Source organism: Vulpes vulpes, chromosome 9 (genome assembly GCF_048418805.1).
Source record: "Vulpes vulpes isolate BD-2025 chromosome 9, VulVul3, whole genome shotgun sequence".
NCBI classification, from domain to species: Eukaryota; Metazoa; Chordata; class Mammalia; order Carnivora; family Canidae; genus Vulpes; species Vulpes vulpes.
Genome location: NC_132788.1, coordinates 26,771,203 through 26,796,125, shown reverse-complemented (window position 1 = coordinate 26,796,125; position 24,923 = coordinate 26,771,203). Strand labels below are relative to the sequence as shown.

At 39.5% G+C, this 24,923-nt stretch overlaps 1 protein-coding gene and 1 long non-coding RNA gene across 2 annotated transcripts in view; one reads left to right on the top strand and one right to left on the bottom strand.

Annotated features, from left to right (window-relative positions):
- The window catches only part of HPGD (15-hydroxyprostaglandin dehydrogenase), a 29,777-nt gene extending 29,115 nt beyond the window's left edge, over positions 1-662 (bottom strand). Inside the window, exon 1 of the mRNA XM_026017549.2 lies at positions 178-662. Coding sequence (XP_025873334.1) covers positions 178-270 — 93 coding nt within the window. The 5' untranslated portion in view covers positions 271-662. The remainder of the gene's footprint in view (positions 1-177) is intronic.
- Positions 614-15,452, top strand: LOC112934160 (uncharacterized). The gene is made up of 3 exons (XR_003237843.2): positions 614-2,895; positions 4,784-4,851; positions 12,794-15,452. It is a non-coding gene; the product is annotated as an uncharacterized lncRNA (long non-coding RNA).
- Positions 15,453-24,923: the final 9,471 nt, after the last annotated feature.

The following is a 24,923-nucleotide window of genomic DNA, read 5'->3' as shown; positions in this document are numbered from 1 at the left end:
CGGACCGTGAGCCTCGGCAGCTTTCGGAACCGGCCGGGGGTGCGGGGCGGGGGGGGGGGGTAGGGCGCGGCCCCCAGGTCGCGGGCGTCCCTGGGCCGGGGTGGGGGGTGCGGGGTGCGGGGTGGGGTGGGGGGGGGCCGAGGGTCCGCGTTCCCGCGGCCGGGGCGCGGCGCTTACCTTGGCGCCCTTGTGCAGCAGCGCCTCCGCCGAGGCTCTGCCGATGCCCTGCGCCGCGCCGGTCACCAGCGCCACTTTGCCGTTCACGTGCATGGCGCTGCCGCTGCTCCGGGCGGTGGGCGAGCTCCGTGTCCCGGCCTCCGCGCCGCGCAGCCTTTATAGCCCCCGCCGCGCGCTGTCCTGCGAGTGGGCGGGGAGGAGCCTGTCCGGCCGCGCCGGGAGCCCACGGCCGTGTCACCTGGCCCCGAGCGCTCCGAGGCTCCCAGCGTCGCGATCTTCGCCTCCGGGACGCCGAGCCCGGGTCAGAGCCCCTCCTCGGCCTCCCACGGAGGGGCCGCCCGGCCGGGCGCTGACACGGACAAACAGCAAGGTTATTTCCCCCAAGAGATGACCCTCGGGGCGCTGAAGACCCCCCGGAGGAGAGCAGCACAGGGGAGGGGCTCGGGAGCTTGGTTTCCTCCTCCTCCTCCTCCTCCTCCTCCTCCTCCTCCCTTCAGGTCCTCCCCTCTTCGACCCCCCCCCACACCCCCCCCCAAAAAAGAATAAAAACCAAGCAAACAGCAAAATTTTAGGGATGGTACTCCTTGTCTCAATCTAAGTTTATGTCTGAATTGCCATGTCATGACCTCTGTGGTGTCAACTGGGCTCCCCCGGAACAGTAAGCATTTGCTTGCACAGGACTTGCAGAGTCGCTGCGAGCCTGGTAAACAGTTGGTTCAGCGGAATGCTTACTCATCGACTCGTACTCGCCTTGGAGGCTCTGGGTATGGGAAAGAGGTTCTCTGTCCTCCAGGAACTTGAGCATAAGCTGTGTATCCAAGATGCATTCAGCCACGGCTATTCTTCTGACCTAATCACTTTTTTTTTTTCTTGTTATCACCTGCAGGCTTCAATTTTAACGCTCTAAGCTTAATACCTGGTTGGCACCTATTAGGAACAAAGAAACCTAAGCATTTCAGGAGATGAAAGTCAGGCAACAGGCTTAAATGAACAGCAGAATGAATCCTTTGTGTACTTCTTTGCTGCTTACAGGAGATAAGGGGGAAGGTGACTAGGTCAGCAGTGAAGGCGTGGGGGGAGCGGGGAGGGTGCTGTGCAAAATACACGCTGTCACTAAGCCAACTAAGAAAAACTTCCAAGTGGATTTGAAATTGGGTCTTCAAAAAATGTTGAGAAATTAAGACAGAGTAAGTTGAGAGATCGTACTGAAAAAGAACACCAGAGGACATCTTTAAAAAGGAAACAAAAACCCAATACCTCTAGTGGCATGAACATAGAAGAAAAAAAGGAAAGAGCTCTTCAGCAGGAAGGAACTAGTGGAGGAGGAACCACTACAGCCACATTGGACCATGTTGGGACAGCAAAGTGTCGCCACAAAGATGGGGAAAATAGCTTCAAGAAGAAAGGTGGAGTTAATTGACAAACTACTTTAAGGAGCACAAGGGAAAGACAGATGGAGAAATGCTTTGAATTTTTCAAGAAAAGAATTAGTGTGAGTATGTTCATAAGGCATAGAAACCAAATTGAAATTTAAGGAGAAAACGGCTGGTGAGAAGATCGCAGAAGCTCAAGACATCACATGGGAAGATATAGATTGGACAGTAGTCAGAAACATTGGAGGACAAACCAAGTTTTCCTTTAAGGAAGGACAGAAATACAGATTCAATGTAAAAGGCCGGGTGTCCACTAGAGTGAGAGGCACTGGCAGCAGTCTGGAGGGGGGTGGGGTGAGATATCAGAGCATCAGCTTCAGATTCAGACAAAATGGGTCTGGATCCTGCCTCTGTTTCTGACCAGCACTGTGACCTGGGACAAGTCGCTTCAACTCTCTGTGCCTCAGACTTCTCAGTAGTAAAGAAGCAGTTCCTATGAGAATTTGGTGAAAATTAAATTAGGAAATACATGTAAAGCACAGTGCCTGGCACAGAGCCATACAATAAATATCTGTTCTAAGTAATTACTTCGGGATTATTAATAAATAATACCTGAGAGATAGAAAAGAAAATGTGACAAACAGTTTTTGTTTATTTGGGTTATTTACTTATTTCTAATACATAGGAAGGACTGGGATCTAGGGCAGTTGGGACCTTTCTTCTCAGCTTTCATTGTTAGTGTCTTTATTCAGACCCTTGACTTTCTCCTGTGATAAGGATAGCAGTTAACATCCTGAGTTACTTTGCCCACAAATTTCCTAAATCCGTTTCAGCTTCCACATTCCTCTCAGTAAAAGTTCTAAACTGTAGATCTCATCATGTTTGGATATTTCAAAATCCGTAAACTATCCGAACTCTAGGGCACTGCATAGGCGGAGGGCACCACATTCCATGCCCCTGCCTATCCCCTGGCCCCTCTATTTAAAGTCTAGAAAGCAGAATCACTTAAAACCTACCCCATTCCCCAAGCTCAGGCCTTTGCCATCTTCTCTCTGCTCACCTGAGGATACGTCCCCTCCTACTTTCTTCACTTGTCTTCCAACTCAGCTGTGAAAATTCTACAGTGACAACACCCATCACATTATTCTAATGATCTTACTATCTCTGTGTGTCCAGCTCTCCTTGAAGGGAGAGCTGGGGTTTTGTTTTTGTTTTTGTTTTCTAGATATCTCCAACATCCAGCACAGGGCCGCCCAAAGTGTGTGCTCCTACATATTGAACAATGAACAGCACAAATAAACATGAGATACGTGTCTGAGAGAAGACAGAAAGTTTGAAAGAGATGGTGAGATTTGCCATATATTGTGATCTTTTTACATAATTTAAAAGTTAAGCCTGGAAAAATTACATTGGAATGGTATTTTTTTGAAGTGGAATGTCCTGATATTTTACCATATTTTGTATTAGATGTATGTTTTGACTTAAAATGCCTACAAGACATTATATATGTATATTCTAAAAAACAGAAAAGTACTTTTTACTAAATAAACACATCCCCCTGTGGGTTCTGATTTACATTTCTCAGCTTCTGTGTTGATAGCATCTTTTAGTTTCATTGACACTAGCTATACAATTTTATCATCAATGTAATTTAAAAAATAATTCTTAAGTAAAACTAAGTTAAATATGAAACAATCCATCATTCACATAATTTTGCGAAGCATTCCCATTTACACGTTATACTTTATTTAGTAAATTTGAAAAACACTTCCTTTAAATGAAAAGAGATAAGTGCAAAATTAAGTAATCGATTTAAAGGGATGATTTTTCTCTCAATATAGTTGCAGGTATTGGGTATTGAACATTTACTCGTCTCGTAAATGCTAAAAGCATAGCCTCTGCAATCAAACTGCCTGGCTGTGAATTCAGCTTCACTACCTACTAGCCATATGTCCTCAAATTTCTTAAACGCTCTGTATCTCAGCTTCTTCATCAGTTACATGAGGATGTACCTATTTCATAAAGTTGTTGTAAAGACTATACTGACTTAAATAAATTCAAATGAAGTGCTTAGACCAGTGACTGGCACATAACAAATGCTATGAAAATGCTATTATCACTAAGCACTATACATTTATAATTACATTTATTATTTACTACCAAACGGTGATATAGTTATTACTGTGGTCATTTTACAGATGAGAAAAATAGGCTTAAGGACATTAAGGAATTTGACAAAGGTCACTTATCTAGAAAATTGAAGAAGGTGGGAAGTGGTTTTGTGTCAAGGTGTGGTACTGATTTTTTTTTAATTAAACTTTTTATTTTTATATAATTGCAACTAAGCAGTAGTTGTAGCCATGATTAAATAGTGATTTCTTTAAGAAATGGAAGTGAAAAATAGATTTAAATTCAAGTCAGAATTCCTTATCAAATATATATCTTCATACACACACTGTCTTTGTTGGCTCAGTTCTGACCTGCTAAAACAAGCCAGTCTTAACTTGATTTTCCTTCAACCATGCCTGGGGGATGCATAGACATCCCGAGAGGTAACTAGTCACAGACCAAGCTAAAGATAGAGGAAAATCAGTTATCTGATAGATACCAACTTACTTGATTTTTAAATGATCACAGATGAATCAATATAGAAAAAGACTTTTTCTTTACAAAACCGAAAAGCACTGCTAAAATAATGCAATTTCTGCAAATGTTGGGGTCAAGGATTCTTGTTCCAGCTTTGCCTGCACAAGAATAGACGAGCTGACTGTGTGTGACAAGAACTCAGTTCTTGTTCTTTTGTGTGTTCTCATATCTAATCCTTTTACCGATCCTACAAAGATAAATAGATAAATAGTATTGTCCTCATTTTACAGATGAAGACACTGAGGCTCATGGAAAACAAGTGTGTCCCAAAGTCACACTCTGACATTTAGCAACAAACCTGGGTTCAAACTCAAGTCATGTAGCCCCAAAGCACCTTTGCTTTCTGTGCCACTCGGCTATCTCAGACAGATGTATGCTCAAAATGCAGTCTCTTCCTCTTTGCTAATTGTATGATCTTGGGCTGATTACTTAACCTCTGTCGTTCTAAGTTCCCTGAGCTGTTAAGTGGAGAACAGGTTGATGTACCAGGCACCTACCTAGTACAGTGCCTGGCACATACACACATACCCATGAATTATTATCAGTAGGTCTTCTTCCTTAATTTTCATATTTCTTTCTGGGTTTAGATATGAAGACTTAGTTCAAAATGGAAAAAGAGTAATGATAAGGGTCGAGTTTCAGCTCCAGAATACAGGTAAGCAGTTTCAAACTTTTGTAGTTTATTAGTCTGTGAGGGCTGCCATAACAAATATCACAGACTCTGTGACTTAAATGATAGAAATTAGTTTTCTCCCAGTTCTGGACTGGAAATCAAGATCAAAGTTTTGGCCGGTTTGGTTTCCTCTGACAGCTTTCTCCTGGCTTGTAGCTGGCTGCCTCCTCTCTGTGTCTTCGCCTGGTCGCCCCTTGTGTGTGAGCCCCTGGTGTCTCCCTGCTTATTCAAATTTCCTCTTCTTATAAAGATCTTAAGGACACCCCTAAAGGCCTCCTTTAAAGTGATCACATATTTAAAAGCCCTATCTCCAAATACAGTCACATTCTGAGGTACTGGGAGATTTAACAAATGAAATTGAGAGGGTGGGGGTGACACAATTCAGCCCACAACAGATGGGTTTTCCAATTTGGAAGTGCAACCCTACAGATGCATTAAGCATTAAGCCAGTTCTGTGGCATGTAAATGACAAGGTATCATATATTCCTGTGACTGGCAGGAACTGGGAGGCAAGAGAAATGGGAAAAGAGTGGTCAAGAGTATACCTGTGTTGGTCATCTGTGACAAGGAGGGAAAGAAGAATATATTCCCCTCTTGTGGATGATTTGAGGATCAAGCGCACAGAATCTGAATAATCGTTGCTGGCATTAGTTGTAAACAACTGCTCTGAAGTGATCTCTACTTAATATTCTATGCTCATACGGTTTGTATGATTTATTTGACAAATGTTTCTTAGGCCCCAAAGGTTATGTCCTGCACTAGGACATGAGGATGTGCAGTAAATAAAGCACATGGTCCTATCCCGCTATGGGGCTTGTAACCTAACCTGGCTGGGAAGGCAGACAATAATTTGGGCACAGGCTGTTGTGTCGGAGTGCATGTCAGAGAGACTTAACATAGTACTGGGTGTGGTGTGGGGAGCGACAAATCCTCTGGAGAAAGTGCTAGCTCTCTTGGAGAAAGGGTTGTGTAAACAGGGAACTCTACAGACTCTAGGACCCAGAAGGAAGGAAAGTGCTATGTATTCAAACAGAGGAAAGCCAAGTTTGAGATAGTGGTGAGGTGCAGAAGTTGAAGCCAGAGAAAAAGGAAAGAGCCAGATCATGGAGAAATTTTAAAGCCATGAAATGGGCTTCAGATTTCACTCACAGATGATAGCAAGACACTGGGTGGCTTTAAAAACCAGAGACACCTCTAAGATTTGGGTGTTTGAAATATTGTGCTTGGAGAATGAGGTGTAGTCAGGGGCAAAGGAAGCAGATAAACTGTATTGATCCTGCTTTTACTGTTGAAGAATTTAGGGGTTTAGGAAGAACAGAGGAATTAGAACATTGTAAGCCTCCATCATGATGCCAACCACTAGAATCCACCTGATAGGATGGAATCTACTGGAAGAATGTCAGTGAAAGCTCTGGGGGGAGTCACCCATTCATATTTGCATTGGATTGTTTCTTATTTTAAGTTGTTATAACTCTTTATAACAATGAAAATAATATTGAATATAATTCTGGATGTCCATTTGCGTTTTAAATTTGGGGAAGGAAATTTTTTTTTCTACTTGGCTGAGCTGTTCACCTGTGAGAGGTTATTTATTCTTGCTGAACTTTTGGGTAGTGTCCCAGAAGGTCTTTTAGGACCGGCCCTTTGGCAATTTGACCATCTGGGTCGGAGCAGAGTAATCAGATTAGTCTTTTCACATTTCACAGTGTGGTGAGGCGAATGAAATGCAAGTTTCCTGCATGTAAGGGATTCCTCATCATTTTTAAATCCTCCTAGGCATAGGGGAGAGAACAGCTTCGTTCCTTTTCATGGTTGTGTAATATGAGGTCTTATCAGACAGGAAGAGATCTGAAAAGTACCAGCACAGCTGACTTATGTTTCAATATGTACAACCAAACTCCTAGGCTGAGGGAAGATTTGGAGTCTAGAATGTGCATATGGTGCTGATGTGCCATTAATGATGAGAAGTTTTTCGGGTGATGCCCATACAGGTCGTGATCTTCAGCACCTGGTAGCAATAGAGGACACTTTCCAGAAGCTCACTGCCTAAACTTCGAAGAGACTCTTTAATGTGATTTTGTGGGTTTTATAAATTCTTAAGAGTTTTTAAGGTAGTAAACTTAATAGACTTCATAGATTAAGGTGAAGAAACCATCAGTGAATTGATTTTTGGTACTGAGAGATAGAATATACAATAGAAATTCAGAATGGAGACTTTTAGGGTTGGTGACTTGGAAGTCAAAAGAATTTGCCCTGTGGCGCCTGAGTGGCTCAGTGGTTGAGCATCTGCCTTAGGCTCAGGTCATGATCCGGGGGTCCTGGGATCGAGTCCTGCATCGGGCTCCACGCAGGGAGCCTGCTTCTCCCTCTGCTTATGTCTCTGCCTCTCACTCTGTGTCTCATGAATAAATAAATAAATAAATAAATAAATAAATAAATAAATAAAATCTTAAAAAAAAAAAAAAAAGAATTTGCCCTGGTATAGACTGATGTAAATAAGCTGTGTGAGCATTTAAAGATCAAATAAGTGCTCAATGTTCTCATCTGTAACATTATGCCTGGGTAAAATGGAGAGCTTCTCTATGGGAGCTGCTTGCCCTCTTTTCCATAATCCCCTGTTTCCATCATACTTTTTTCTGTCTCTCTCCTTCTCCCCATCCTCTTTCTAACCCAAGGTTATACATTTTTGCAAATAGGAAACGAAGGGGAGTAGAACAGGGAAGAAGTGATTGTTGCGCGTGATTTCTTCCTTGGTTAGGAGCCTCTGTGTGTGAGGACACAGGACCCAACTCTTAGATCTACTTGAACCCTGAGTAAAGTGGGAAATGAGAGGAGGCAACATGGATAGCAGGACGAAAGAGCTAAGACCACAGGCTGCAGTGGTTCACATCTGTCCATCCCACTTATCACATGCTCTCTGCTCTTGAAATATTGCTAAAGAGCAGTGTCGCTGTATAACAACACAATTAAAATCATCAGAAAGAAAGCAACTTGGAGGCTAGATAGAACATTTGCTAATACTGTGAAACTTACAGTGTAGATCTCTGCTATATTGGATCTAATAACACAAACTGCAACAAATAATGTATGTTAGGATGTAGAATTTGAAATGGCCATCTTTATGTGAGAAGCCTATGAAGAGACACATTTATTTCAAATGGGGACAACTACATTACCTTCTAGTTTGAAAAACGTTATACTAAAAAACAAAAACAAAAACAAAACAAAACAAAACCAAAAAACAACAAAAAAAGAAAAACGTTATACTCAACTTCCTGTCATTGACCTGGTACTATCTTATATTTATGAACTGACTTCTTCAAGATAACCTAAAAATACTTAACAGTAATAATTAAGTGCTTTACAATTTATTGAGTATGTAGATCAGGGAACATGCTAGAACTTCTAGAACTACATCTGATCAAAGCAGCCCTCTACCCTTTCATTGGCACCATGACTCACAAAATACCACAAATAATGAAGGAAGTAAGGACAAGTGTATTTTTCCAGCTAGCCATTTTTTAAAAATGTTATAGTTTGTTCCATTTTGATTTAAAATATATTTGGACATGTCTAGAGAACTCAAACTATCAGGCTTTTTAATTGAATCCTGACATTGAAGTTGCCTTTTTCAAATTTTGTACTTTTGTATAAATATGCTAGCTTGCTTGCACTCTGCTTTAGAATTTAGTTTTCCTAATTGCTGTCAACCTTTCGAACCTACAAGGTGAGATCTTATATTATACTGTGTAAATGACAGGGCAAGCTAACTATAGAGAAATTCCTACTGATGGGCCCTATGGGTATTAAGTGTAATTATGCAAGTAACCTAAGTATTGTGTGAAATTAGAGGAATAGTCTGGCTTAGAAAGAAGAGTGTAAAAGAGAGGACAGAGACAGAAACAGAGACAAAGATTGAGGAAGGAAGGAAGGAAGGAAGGAAGGAAGGAAGGAAGGAAGGAAGGAAGGAAAGAAGGAAGGAGGGAGGGAGAGGGAGGGTGGGAAACAACACCAACATTAGCTTTGCCTGAACAGGTGTCTCTGCCCTCTGCTTGGGAATCAAGGTATCTCTGCTGGAGTGAAGCACAGAGACTGTCCCAGAAGGGCAGTTCCCAATAATGGGAGTGATACAAATGACTATCTTAATAGTCAGATAAGACCAGATGTCTTCCCAGTGACTCACTGTGAAGAAAAATTCAGTTTTTGCACAGTTTTTGCTATGGAGAGAATAGCACCATTAGTAAACTTTTGTTTTTAGAAGACTGGGTGCTTTTGGAAATTTGCCAGATGTGGGTTTTAGAGGTAGTCCACACTTGAATAAAAGAAGGAAAAGGATCTTCCTTAGGTACACTGGAATGGAAGTTCACACATTGTTTCTTCTCCCAAATTTCTCCTCAACATTATGGGAAAATTTAGGCAAAATATAGAAATTTTTCATTTTACACACAGGTGGGTTTTATTTTTCTCCTAAAACAAAAATGTTTCTGCTACATACTACTTAAGTAATTTGTAGGGATTTTGTAAGAGTTAAAGAGGTAACTCTTTAGATCATGGCAGGTGACTCTACTTCTTCCAAGGATGCACTACTATGTTTAGTTGGCATTGAATTGATTTGGGGATGGTAAATACTTTATTAATCTCTACTAGAGAGAAATCCCTTCATGTCTTATTATTTTCGGAGTGAAAATGATGTAATAATTTTCTCCAAGGGCTAGAAATCAATTTAGTGAACTGGAACTAGAGAATAATTTATTCTTTACTACCACAGATGTTAATTATTTATCACAAAATGGAGTGGGCCAAGAGATAATTTCAGAACTTTTGTTTGAATGGAGTCTTTGTTATTTATTATGTGTTCCAATTCCTTTATGTTAGATATGAGTATATAAAAGAAGTAAGGCAAGTGTCTTTTGTTTGGTCACACAGTTCTTATTGGTTCTTATTGGGTCCTATCTGAAAACTAGATCAACTCATCCAGTGAGTACATTTTGTGCTATATAGCTATCTTCCTGAAGGAACTGAAAATTCCGCAGAAAGTCACATTAGAATAAGAGGAGTTTGATACCATGTTTAGGGTTGCAGTGGCTTGTTTCAATTAAATAGATGTACATTATTTTCCTGATGCATGTTTCCAAAATAGTGATGATGATTATGATGATGATGATGATGGCAGTTATTGTTCATTAAGTTAATAAATTAACTTTTCTCAGAAATGGCATTATATTTAGAGGTTTACACACATTATTTCATTTATTCCCTAGAATGGTGCTATGGGTTGGAACCTATTATTTCTTCTGTTTTACAGAAGAGGAAAGTGAGATTTGGATTTAGTAAATTGTATGACTTCACACCATTAAGAATGGCATAGTTGACCATTGTGACACCACCCTATGCCTTATCACAAAATTGTTTTGATATACATTTGAAAGTCTGCCAAATTTCATGAGGCTTACTATATACTACTATTCCCCGCCCCCCCCCATTTGTGTTGAAATAAATGCCATTTCTAGAAGACACTGTTGACAAATTTAGGCAAATTTTAGGATTGTATGGTAGAAATAAGATACCGGGCATTAAGTAACCATATGGGTAGGAGGTGCTGAGTACCAAGATCCTTCTGGATCTGGAATTTTAAAAAGAATAGTGGTAAGGGGAGTCTTCCGAAGTGGAAAGAGCAGTAAACATGAATCCCCCCTTACTACTTACCAGCTGTAACCAGAGGCAAGTTCCTTAATCTTTCTCAGGTTGGTTATATAAATCTGAGATGAGGATAATAGTTTTTATAATGATATCAACAGGAAAGTTGAGTGATAAGATTTATGTGAAGCTATTCAGCACAGTACTAGGTAGACCATTAAATGTTAATTGATCCCAGGGAGTTCTTGGCAAAGCTGGAACACATTTCAAGGGACTGGATTTTAGCGAAACATTTAGAGGAAGGGGGGAAATACTTAGATAAAATTAAAACCCAGACACTTTGGAATGGTTTCCTGGTAATTCTTAAATGAAAACAACAGGAGGAAGAATTGGGAAATGTAAGTGATTGTGAATAATGAACAAAATGAAATTTATATTTAACCATAAATAGATGAACATGATCTTAATTGTTACTATGAACTAGTGGGAAGGCAGAAATAGATCTGAGAACAGAGACAGGGAAGTAAAAAGCATATGTACCATTGAAACTCCAAGAATCTAAAAGAGAAATTATTTGAGCCAAGAAAGAAGGAAAAAGAGAAGCATTATTAATTTTATGTAGTGCATACTGAGATCCAGCTTGTATAAATAAAAAGGTATATTCAACCCAATTTAACTTAAAGTTAGCACTCCCACTTCTAGTCAAAGTCTGGTGCTGGATTTTGAAGGAATTTTTAAAAATGAAGACATGAGTCTTGACTTTAAACAATTTGTCACCTGGTGGATGTGAGTAGAGCAGGTGGGCAACAATTGGCACAGAGTGAAGGCTCGATAGTGATGAAGCTGATATATTTTGTCTATTTTCAACTGAAAGAGCAAAGCATATGAAAAATACTCGACCTACTTTATTTTGAATTTCTGAAGATAGATGAGATGAAAAGAGGAAAGTACAGCTATGCTGAATTCTAATCCAAAAGGAAGAAACAATTTGTATACTGAGATTTTTATAATAAATAAAACAATGTGGTATTCATATTTGCCAAAGGAAGAAATTCTGGAATTACTTTTTCAAAAGCCAGATTATGGAAAATTGAGAAAATATGAGAGAGATCCCATAAAGAAATGTTATTGGAAATGTTTGTGAGGCTTGCAGTAACCAAGTTCTGCTTTACAACCAAGAGTTATCACTGTGATAGGTATCGATTTGGAAGGTGACAGGGAAAGTAGTAATAAGTTCCTGGACAGGAGGCGGATAACATAAGCTTAAATTCACTTATTCATTTAACCAAGGCAAATATTCAATCTGTACACTCTGGCAGGGCAACTCCAGTTGTTGACATCTGGCACCTGCTCTGACTGTTATGTCTGTACTGTTCCAGTGGGTGTTTTGAGTATTAACACTGTATTCAAGAGCTTATTCAGCATTTACTCTGTGCTTAGGTCAGTAATAAGCCCTAGGGTGACAGTAATATTCCTGCCTTCACAGAGCTCACCTTCTAGTTGAAAGAGACAGAAAAAATTATTACAGGGAGTGACGAGTGATACTAAAACAATAAAATAGGATTGGGGTAGAGTGACATGGGTGATGGAGGAGGAATCTGGGGAGATCCAGTGATGAACAGAGGCCTCTGAAGGAGAGACATTGGAACTGAGAAGGGAAAAAGAAAGTCATCTATGTGAAGATTGGTAGAAGAATGAAAAGAAAGCACAAGATTTGAAGAAGAGAATTAAGATCAGAGCTTTCTAACGAACTGAGATTTCTAAATCATGGGGCAGTAATAAAAAGGCTTCTTAAAATATGTGAAACAAGAGACACCTGGGTGGCTCAGTCCATTAAGCATCTGCCTTCAACTCAGGTAATGATCCAGGGTCCTGGGATAGAGCCCCACATTGGGCTCCCTGCTATGCGGGGAGTCTGCTTGTCCACCTCCTTCTGCCCCTCTCCCCTGCTTTTGCTCTCTCTCTCTCTGTCAAATAAATAAGCAAAATCTTTAAAAAAATTATGTGAAACAAAACAACATATATATATTTATATATAGGGAGATGAATATAAATTCATCTTTATGTATTGATTTAATATACTATGTGAATACTATCTACTGTGTATATACTATATATAGGGATGGATTTATATTCATGTTTCATGTATATAACATATGCAAATAAAAATATATATAATTATATATGTAAAGGTAAGAGCTAGAGTAGCTGATGTAACAGATGATAGTGAATACCTGTGTATTCATACCTTCTATGATACTATTTTGTTGTATCCTTATTTTTCCAGGAGAACATTATTTGAATTAGAAAGAACAAAGCAGAGACGCCAGTGGTTGAATATCTGCCTTTGGGTCAGGGCGTGATCCCCAGGCCCTGGGATCGAGTTCTGCATAAGGCTTCCGGCAGGAAGCCTGCTTCTTCCTCTGCCTGTGTCTTTGCCTCTCTCCATGTCTCTCATGAATAAATAAATAAAAATCTTAAAAAAAAAAAAAGAAGAAAAAAGAAAAAGAAAGAAAGAAAGAAAGAAACAAACAAACAATCATGGTCTGAGATCACAGGAGACTTGGAAGATTGAAAGGCATTCCCTGAATCCTGTAAAATGAGTTAATTATTAATCCAAATACTGACATTCTTCACTATCTAAGAATTTCCTTTTGTGATTGAAGATACTTTGTGAACAAACGTGGAGGAGCATATGACAGGTGCCAGAAGACCAGAAAAGCACAAATAGGTTATGTTTTCACTAGAGAAGTCACGATGAGGGTTGGGGAGTGAGGTTGTGGAAGGGGTTAGCACAGATAAATTCCAGAAGTTGTGATGGGATGACTCTGACATCCATCTTCAGTATAATTTTATGCTTGAATATTGAACCAATTATTTTGGGGCTCTTAGTGAGGCAAGATGGTTACTACTAGAAGCCAGTCCATGTTCAATAAGAATTTCTCATACCAAACTCACCTAATGTATTTTCCAGAGTAAAAAGACAAGTAGTAAAATAATTCTATATTTGAGAAAGGCATGTGAAGAAAGGTCCGATTTAATGACTTGCTTATTCAAGTTAACATTTTACAAATTCCATTCAGTTTAAAAAACGCACAGGGATCCCTGGGTGGCGCAGCGGTTTAGTGCCTGCCTTTGGCCCAGGGCACGATCCTGGTGACCCGGAATCGAATCCCACTCAGGCTCCCGGTGCATGGAGCCTGCTTCTCCCTCTGCCTATGTCTCTGCCTCTCTCTCTCTCTCTGTGTGTGTGTGACTATCATAAATAAATAAAAATTAAAAAAATTAAAAAAAAAACACACAACTACCTCACAAGTGGCAAATGTACTTCTTGGTGGTAAAATGCCATTCTTCATTATTAATAACTCTCTCTCAATCCCCCTTGTTTTAGAAATTTACATTCTAAGTAAAATGCATGAAATGATGAACATAAAGTGTTTTCATAAACAAAATACCTATTTTCATTTTTTAATAGACCAACAAATTCCAAATTTGCCTTTGGAGACTATATGATAGGGTAAATCTATTCATAATGAATATATGGTTATATTTACATCTGGTAGAAGAATATGTGACCCTATGAAACCCTGAGTTTATTCATTCTTTGAAAGTGCAAACTTAATGACATGATGTGGAGTTAGATAATATACTTCAATCTATTATAAATAAAACTATATACAGAGGAGTGATCTGCCAATTGTACTAGTGAGTTATAATGTTACACGAGAGATTTATGAGTAAGTTCACTGGGTAAAGATTTAAAATTACTTTTTATTTCGAAATAATTGGAAACTTAGAGAAATGTTCAAAAATAGTACTAGTAAAAGAAACTTTTTTTTCACAGAACTGTTTGAGAATTGTCAACAGGATGCCCCATTATCCCATATTTCACACCAACAGCAAAGACATTCTTCTACATAAGTACAATATAACCCTTTAAAATTTAACAGGGCTAAGGGATAATGGATCAGTTGCAGAATAATGCCTGTTGCTCCGTGTTACAAATACTGTATTAGTTTTATTATTATTCTTATCAATATAGTTTATACATGTTTGATACAAATGCATTTGTAATATTTTTTATCATATTTTTGTAAACACATTTCAAATGTCTTTTTGTTCTATTAAATTCATGTGGTCTAAGATGAGGATATAATAACTGAATATTGAGTGTTTGAATTATATTGCCATTAACAAAATGGCACATGTGCATGACTTTGCTAACAATATGAAACAAATCATTCACATTTAAACATGTAGGGACGCCTAGGTGGCTCAGTGGTTGAACGTCTGCCTTTGGGGCGTGATCTAGGAGTCCTGGGATCAAGTCCCACATCGGGCTTCCTATACAGAGCCTGCTTCTCCCACTGCCTATGTCTCTGCCTCTCTCTCTCTGTGTGTCTCTCATGAATAAATAAATTTTTTTTAAAAGAAAAAAAACCTCTTACATATAAACATGTAAATAAATCAGTCTTAATTATATTTATATAATGATGTGATAATAAAATATTCATATATTACTCATTTTATCATTTTTGTCTATAGCAAGTAAAGTTATTTATAAGATTTGTAAAATTTGGCATATGAACTGGAATGCATTTGCTGTAATAAACAACAAACATTCTTTTAAATGACAAAATAGTATTCTATGGAAGAAATATGGCAAAATTTACTTTTATTTTCTAATATCTTGTTGTTTGGCATTTAGATTATTTGCATTTTTACTTTGGTTTTACTTTTTAAGTTATTTCCTTAGGTTAAATTCCTAAGAGTAAAATTTCTAGATTAAAAGGATATGCCAGATTGATGTCCCAAAATTGTGATACCAATGCATACTCCCAGCAATCAGTATAAGAGTGACCATATCCCGGCTGTCTAATACTTTTGCACTTTTAAATCTTTGCCAAAGGTTGGCAAATAAAATTAAAGAGTTGTTTTTATTTGAATTTGTAAATCTTTATTGCTAGTGAGATTAGATATTTTTCTGGGTTTTTTTGGATCATTTTTAGTTAGGGTTTTTTTTTGTTTGTTTGTTTGTTTTGGTCTGTGAATTGTTTACCCATTCACCTTATCCAACTTTTGTCATATTTTGCTTTGCTTTTTAAGATTTATTTATTTGAGAGAGAGAGAGGGTGTGCACAAGCGGGGGTGGGGGCACAAGCGGGGGTGGGGGAGACAACCTCAAACTCCACACAGTGAGGAGCTCAATGTAGGGCTCAATCTCACGTCCCTGAGATCATGACCTGAGCCAAAATCAAGAGTCAGCCACCTAACCGACTGTGCCACCCAGGTGCCGCAATTTTTGTCATATATTAAATATTTTACTTAGTTACTAATGTTATGAAATTGTATTTTTGAAATGCATTCTGAAGAGGTTATGCATATTAATGTGATATCTGGGATTACAGGTTAAATAATCCAGTAATGTGGAGATAGATGAAATGAAACGAGAGTAGTCATGCTGACAGATTATGTTGGAAAACTGGGGAATCATTCAGGGAATTTCATAGGGGATTCCTCTCCATTTGCATATAGATACAAAAATATCCATTCCAAAAAGTACGATGTGACCTTAAATCAATAATTTTATATGTCACAAGGGATAGATTTAAAAGGGCAAGAGGAGGGATACCCAGGTGGCTCAGCAGTTGAGTGTCTGCCTTCGGGTCAGGTCATGATCCTGGGGTCCAGGATCGAGTCCCACATCGAGTCCCACATTGGGCTCCCTACGGGGAACCTGCTTCTCCCTCTGCCTATGTCTCTGCCTCTCTCTCCATTTCTCATGAATAAATAAATAAAACCTTCTAAGAAAAAAAAGGGCAAGAAGAAACTTTTGATTTCAAGGGTTTAAGCATGTATCAAGACATCAAATTGTACACTTTAAATACACAGCTTTATTTGTAATAGCACCAAAGTGGTAAAAGTCCAAATTTCCACTAACAGATAAATGGATAAACAGATATTATATCCAACCATACAATGGGAAACTATTCAGCAATAAAAATAATTAACTATGACATTTAGGAGTCTGAAAATAATTATGTAGCATGAAGGAAACCAGAATAAAACAAAAAGCAAACAATTTATGATTCCATTCATATGAAATTCTAGAAAATACAAACTAATGTAATGTCAAGGAGAGTAAATCAACCATTGTCTGGAGGGCTCATAAGGGCAGGAAGAGATTATAAAAACAGTACAAGGTAACTATAAGGGTGATGGGTATGTTCATGAACATAGTTATGATGGTTTCATGGGTTCATATGTGCACCAAAAGTAATCCAGCTGCACACTTTACAATATGTGAGTTTATGGCATGCCAGGTATACGTCAATAAAACTTAAAAAAAGTATATACATAAAAGATTAGATCTCTACTTTTTTCAGAACCAGAAGGTTTGGCAACTCTATATTTACTTGGCCATCTCCTTCTTCATGCCTTGGGAAGGGTAGCCCTCTTTTAGTGGCAGGTAATATTGGCAAGCAAACAAGATCATTTTTGTGGATCAACAAAAACTCTAGCTGAGTGATAAAAGTCACATTTCTGCACGATGGGATTCCCCTTTTCTGTATTTACACTTTCCTTACTGGGCTGCAATGACCTTGAGGTGAACAGTCCAGAGACTACAGGAAAAAAACTCTTGCTCTGACAATGACCAAGAAACACACCAGTATGAAATCTACAAAGACTTCATGTCCTATGACTGCAGTCACCAGAACATGTGGGGAAGAAGCATATTCTCTCTAGTAGGGTGCAGTCTTCTCCAGACTCTCTTAGCTATACACATTGTTTCGGTCAGGCTCCTGTAGTCTTACTGCAAGTGACCCAGCAAATTGAATTCTGGACATCAGGGGATATGGTTCTCTTGCAGTCTATGGGGAATAGCTGCCCCTCAGTAGTGCTGAGTGTTATGTGACATGCCTTGGGGACAAGGGACCTAATTTTTCTCTTTCCCCAAAGCACTGAAAGTTGTCATGGCAACTTCTCCTTCCTCAAGGTGACCTCTGGACCTGCAATACAAATTCTGAGCTCCAAGCCACAAAATAGGACCACAAACTGTTGCAGGCTTTCCGAGGTGGCCTTTGTCAGCTATGCAAATTAAATCAAACTGAAAGAACTAAGATATCTTGCACGTTGCCACTGTTATCCACTGGGTCTTCTTGGTCAAAATTGTGTCAGGGCTATGCCTTAACTTGTCAGAGAGAAGAGAATGTGTCCCCCCCCACCCAAGGCTAAGATTATTCATGGTTTTCTCCAGGGCCTGGGAGAGGAAGAAGAAATATCTGCCTTCCCTTATGACACTGGGTGATTGAAGTACACATTGGGGACCTGCTAGGGTGGAGAGATGAAATGGGATATGCCACAGAAACTGGCTATGACATTAATATGGCAAGTGCCCTGGTCTAGACAGGTTAAAAAGTACAGTGCAGCTCATTAAAGCTTCCCACATTCCTAGAATCTATGGGGAATCTTCCATTGTGTATATTCAGATAGGAGGAGTCCAATTCAGGTAGACAGCTCTCTCACAGAGGCTCTCCTCCTGTGTGTGTGTGTGTGTGTGTGTGTGTGTGTGTGTGTGTGTGTGTGTTTGAGAGCCAGAGACATAGGCAGAGGGAGAAGCAGGCTTCCTGTGGGGAGCCCGATGTGGCTCTTGATCCCAGGACCCCAGGATCACCATCTGAGCCAAAGGCAGATGCTCAACCACTGAGCCACTCAGGTTCCCCTCTCCTATGTTCTTACACTGAACAAGGAAGCTTTCCTCCAGTGTGAACTCTGTTGAATGAAGTCAGCTCTGTGGTTAAAGGATTTCCCATATTCATTGCATGATTCAAGCCTTCCTCAAATTTGAACTCTGCAGTGTCAAATGAGGCCATGGGTTTATCTAAAGGATTTGGCACTTTGGGCACATTCATGAGGCCTTGTTCCATGGAATTCCCTGGCAGTTACTCAGGATGGAGCTGAAGCTAAAAGATTTCCCACATTCACTGTAGGAATAAACCCTGGCTCCAGCATGATGCACGATGTTGGAGCTTTAGCTAAAGAACTTTCCACACTCATGAGGACTTTTCTCTGTCATGTATCCATGGGTGCCAAACAAGTTTGTATTTGTAGCAAAAGACTCTCCCCACTTTGCTGCACTTGTCATGACTTCTTCATTGAGGAAGGTCTCCCCAGGCAGCCCCGGTGTCTCAGTGGTTTAGCGCCGCCTTCGGCCTGGGGTGTGATCCTGGAGTCCCGGGATCGAGTCCCATGTTGGGTTCCCTGCATGGAGCCTGCTTCTCCCTCTGCCTGTGTCTCTGCCTCTGTGTGTGTGTGTGTGTGTGTGTGTGTCATGAATAAATAAATAAAATCTTAAAAAAAAAAAAAAAGAAAGGCCTCCCCACACTTGGTGCTGCCATGTGGCTTCCATCCAGCTGGGAGTAGCTGGCACTAAAGAAAGCTGGTGTTGCTCTGGAAGCTCTTCCCACAGGTGATGGGCAGCCCTTCATGGAGGAGGGCCTTCCCACACCCCATCTTCACGGTGCTCCTTTTGATGCTGGTCAAGTCTTGTGCTCAACCTGTCTTCCATATGCTTTGCAAGTGCTCAGCTGGGCCACACAATGTGTGTTATCACCTGGACACACATCTCACAGAGATAAGTCTTCTGGAAGAATGGACCTGGCTGTGTCATTCTGCCCTGTGGCATTTTTCTTCTGAAACACTTTATATAGAAGGGGGCACCTTCTGTCTTCCAGTCCACACCAACCATCTAGGGAAGTTATAGCCACAAAATTCTCTGGCATCACGAAGCACAGCCATCTTAGGTCCTCATCAAGGAAGCCCGATTCCTCTTAGGAGATGTCACAGAGTGTCAGTTACAGTCTTAAGATAGTCACACTGTGGCAGTTGCTGCTATGGGATTCTGTGCATGCAGCAGGCTAGTGGTAGCTGTGCTAACCAGGGAGGGGACTCTGGAATCAGAACCACTGTCTCCAGCTGGCCAGGAAGTATAGCCACTGCAGATGGGAAAGGCAAAAGACCTAGAACAGCCCACAGCATTTTAAAGAACAAAGAGGACTGACATTCTCCAACTTCAAAATTTATCATAAAGTTCCAATAATCAAGACAGCGTAGTGTCAATGAAAGAAAAGTGAATAAAATCAATAGAACACAAAAGAGAGACCTGAAGCAGACCCACATAAATATAGTTAGCTGATATTTGACAAAGGAGAAAAGATAATAAGGTGAAGAAAACAATTTTAACAAATGGTCCTAAAAGAGCTAGACAGCCACAAGCCAAAAAAAAAAAAAAAATCTATGACAGTCTTTCCCTGTACCTTTCCCAAAATAATTTAACTCAAAAGGGGTCACAGACCTAAATATAAGATGTAAAATTATAAAATTCCTGGAAGATAACATAGGAGCAAATCTAGATGAACTTGGGTTTGGCAAGGGCTTGCAGATCCATGGCATGAATAGAAAGAACTGATATGCTGGATTTAGTTAAAATTAAAAATTACTTCTCTATCAAAGATAATTTCAAGAAAATGAGAATATAAGCCACAAATGGGGGGAAAATTTTTGCAAAAGACACATCTGAGAAAGTGTTGTTACTAGTTCAAAGATCTCCTAAAGCTCAACAATAAGAAAACAAACAGCCTGAATTAAAAATGGGCCAAAGGCCTTACTAGACACCTCACCAAAAGAGATACATGGGTGGAAAATAAACGTATATTGTTCTACATCATGTATCATTAGAGATATGCAAATTAAAATAACAACGAGATAACTACTGCATACCTATTAGATTGGCCAAAATCCAGACTGCTGACCACTAAATGCTGGTAAAGATGTGGAACAACATTCATTCATTGCTGGAATGCAAAATGGTACAGCCACTTTGGGAGACAATCGGATGCTTTCACACAAAACTAAACCTACTCTTACCATAAGATCCAGCAATTGTGCTTCTTGTTATTAACTGAAAGGAGTTGAAAACCCGTTTCCACAAAAACCTGCACACAAATGTTTATAGTAGCTTTTAATTGCCGAAACTTGAAAGCAACCAAAATGCCCTTCAGCAGGTGAATGAATAGATAATCTGTGGTAATCTAGGCAATGATACATTACCAGTGCTGAAAAGAAAGGAGTTATCATGCCAGGAAAAGACTTGGAGGGACCTTGAATACATGTTACTAAATTAAGGTAGCCAACCTGCAAAGGCTTCATAATTCCAACCACATAATGTTCCAGAGAAAGCAAAACTTTGAAAACAGTAAAAACATCAGTGGTGGCTAAGGCTTAGTGGGGAGCAGGGTCTGGTTATGGCAGTATGAAGCATTTTTCAGGGCAGTGAGACTCTTTTGTACGGTAGTATAATGGTAGATACCTCGTATTATGCATTCGTTCAAAGACACAGAGCGAACAACACTAGGAGTGAACCCTGATGTGAACTGTGGCTTTGGTTTATAGTGATGTGTCCCTGGAGTTTCATCACTTGTAACAAATGTACCAGGATGGTGGGAACTGTGATCAGCAGTGAGGCAGGCTATGCACGTGTAGAGGGAGTAGAGGGTATGTGGGAAATCACCACACTACTTGCCTTTAGTTTGCTTGTTTTAGTATGAACTTATAATTCCTCTAAAAAAATTAAGTCTATTTTTTTAAAGGATCCTTTCCTCATCTTCCTTTATCTCCCTACAAATTACTAGGGGCTGTGAAACCAATGCCTCCCTAGCACACGTCTGTACTCCATTTGTACTTTGTACCTGAAGTTCTGCTTTTTCTTCTCTGTCCTGACAAATGAGCAACTACCATATCCAGTTTTCTCTCTGGCTTCCAGTTATCTTTCTGGCTATTCGTATAAAACTTCACTTAAGAGGTATGTGGGTGGCTCAGTTGGTTAAGTGTCTGACTCTTGGTTTCAGCTCAGGTCATGATTTCAGAGTCATGGAATCGAGCCCCTCGTCAGGCCCTGCACTCTGTGTGGCGTCTGCTTCAGATTCTTTCCCTCCCCTCCACTCCCCTTCGCTGCTCATGCTGTCTCTCCCTAAAATGAATAAATAAAAAAATCTTAAAAACAAAACAGTTCACTTAAATCAGCATATCAAAAATCTTCCAAATCTTTTCTATCTTCAGCAAGACCAAATAAGTCCACCATTTGCTCTCTGCATACCTGAGTTTCTTAGCAAACTAATTGAAAATACTTAATAAAATATTGGAAATTATTTAAGGTGTCATAGAAGATAGTTAAGTCAATGTTAAGTCAATGTTTGTTCAAAATATTCTGCTGTAAAACTATTTTTTTCAAGTATGTATTCAGATGTTTGTATTTTTGATATTTTCCCATTATTTAGGCATTCATTATTCAAAATGTATTATTATAATCTTTAGAGGCTTTCAAACACTGGACCGCCAGATCATTGGCCATTCTACTTTTTTGCCTGTTAAGCTTCTTATGTCTTTTCTCTATTTGTTGTCTTTTCTGGATTCTACAACCCATTATTTGTATTACTGTCTTGACAATTACTTTAGTGCCATTGTCCACCTATTGGATCTGCACTGACAAATCTATCCCACTTCTTGATTTTCAAATTCAGGCTGCTAGGGAACCATGAGGGGAAATCATAAACTGTAACAATAAGAGTGGCCCTCTGCTGCTCTTCCTCTGGTGCTCTAGCAAGGCTAGCACAAGCAGTAGAACTACCTTCTAACCCCTTCATCTCTATACTTCCCCTTCATAAAGCGGGATTTCCTCTCCTTGCTACCAACACATCTGAGATTCTATGTCCTCCATCCTTGCTTCCAGATCATGCTAGCAATGTCGCTTTGGCAAAATTCTGGTCTCTCCATTTGCACTTTGAAATCCAGTCCTCTCTCTCTTCCCAAAAGTACTATTTCATCATTTATCTGTTTTCTTTCCCCTGACTTTCAGTTCCTCTTTTTCTATGAGCATCAGTACCATGGCATGTAAACATTTTCAATTTGCTTTTCTGTTGAATTTAAAAGAAAAAAAAAAAGAAATCCCTTGCTGTCATGTTTAGTTAATTCATTTTGATATTATTTCACATTTTATAGTTCTTCTGACATTTATTTGGATATTTTGTATATTCATTATCTCAAATTCATCCCTCATAGTCATTTTTCAATCCACTGAAATTTGGCTTCCCTTCACTTATTCCTGATTGTCTGTTTTCCCTACTTCTGGAATGGATGCCCCACAAGGGCAGAGGTCTAGGTCTGTTTTTTTTTTTTTTTATGTATCCCAAGCAACTAAAAGAGTTCTCTTTGTCTTTCTAAAGAACTCCATTTCCTGGGATAGTATAGGGCCCTTCAATAAATATATATATATATTTTTTTTTGAATGAGTCAATGGGTGTTAGATACTGAGGAAGGCTCTGAGAGTAGGAGAATAAAGCAGAACCATCTTAACTTTCCTTTTATGATTACAAATATCAATGCTGCCACATCTAAGTACATATGGAGATATTTTGGTCTTTATCATCTTTGACTTTTCTTCCCCACCCTGACCCTCTTTATCTCTTACTTCTTGGAAGATTGTCTTGCCTTGAGTTTCATGACCTTGCCCTCTATGTCTTTCAACTTCTAATTTTTTAGTCTTTTCAGGATCTTTTGCAAGGTCCTCTTCTGTTAATCTTTAGGTGTCAGCTCCAAAGTGTTAATGCCTTCTCTTATCTTCAATCCTTATAGAGACTCCTGAATATGCACATTCATTCCCATGGCATCAACTTTATCTAAATGCAGAGCATTCTTGAATCTAAAGCTCAGTTCTGAACCTCAAGGTTTTTTTTTTTTTAAGATTTTATTTATTTTTTCGTGAGAGACAAACAGAGAGAGGCAGAGACATCTATAGGCAGAGGGAGAAGCAGAAATCCTGTGGGGAGCCCCATGAAGGACTTGATCTCAGGACCCTGGGATCATGATCTGAGCCAGAGGCAGACGTTCAACCATGAGCCATTCAGGCACCCCTGAACCTCAAATTTTATCCATATATATCAACCTTTCCTGATCTCCTCCAACTATCCACAGAATCATGTTCTTGTCCTGTGTTCTGCATCTCTGAATCACAAGAGATTCCTTCACTTTCCCAAGTCAGAGACCATGCTCATATTTTTACTCTTCCTTCATTTTTTCTTTCTTTTTCTAATCATTTTTCTATCCCTGTCTATTTTAACTCTGCAATATCTTCAGATTGACAATATTAGATTAGCAATAGATTTGTGAACAGTTCTATCAACCGATTAACTTAAACTTACCCATTACTGTGGAAATAATTATACTGTATTATAAGTCTGGTTCCTTTGTCCTTTTCACTCAAGAGAGTGTAAATTCCTTAATTATAGGAATATATTCCTATCCCAGGTCCAGACACATGGCTGGGTGGTCAGTGTGTAATTAAAAAAGCATTTGTTGGTCAGTTGGCAATAGATCACTCAGCTTAGGTGCATAAAAAGGGGAGAGGGGTACATAGCAATAATAAATGTAAAAACCTGCGTTAACAAAAGCATTTGTTGGAAGGATAAGAATTCTAGATAAATTATAATCTTTAGGGGGTCCCTGGGTGGCTCAGCAGTTTAGCACCTGCCTTCAGCCCAGGGCATGATCCTGGAGTCCCAGGATCGAGTCCCACATCAAGCTCCCTGAATGGAGCCTGCTTCTCCCTCTCTCTCTCTCTCTCTCTCTCTCTCTCTCTCTCTCTCACACACACACACACACACAAATGAATAAAAAAATATTTATTTATTTATTTATTTATTTATTTATTTATTTATTTATGATAGTCACACGGAGAGAAAGAGAGGCAGAGACATAGGCAGAGGGAGAAGCAGGCTCCATGCACTGGAAGCCCGATGTGGGATTCAATCCAGGGTCTCAGGATCGCGCCCTGGGCCAAAGGCAGGTGCTAAACCGCTGCGCCACCCAGGGATCCCCTGAATAAAATATGTTTTAAAAATTATAATCTTTTATGATTTGTGTCAGTATCTCTAAGTTTCATAAAATTGAGTAAATAATAACTGCAGGTATATATTGAGGCAATATTTTAAAGCTTTATTTTGATAGAGGAAATAGACTAGGCTAAGCGATTTGAGCTTAAAGTATACTACTTGAGGGGTGCCTAGATGGCTCATTTGGCTAGACATGGGACTCTTGATTTCTGCTCAGGTCATGGTCTCAGGGTTGTGAGATGGAGTGCTGCAACAGTCTCTGTGCTGGGCATGGAGCCCACTTGAAAAAGAATCTTTCCCTGCCCTCCACCAAAATAAAATTAAATTTAAATTAATAAAGTATACTATTTGAATACAGTAATTAGTATAAGAAATTTATGTGACAAAATTCCACATATAATTCTCAAACAACTACTACTATTATTACTAAACATGAAACCTTCCTTTCATATGCACATATACTCTAAACAT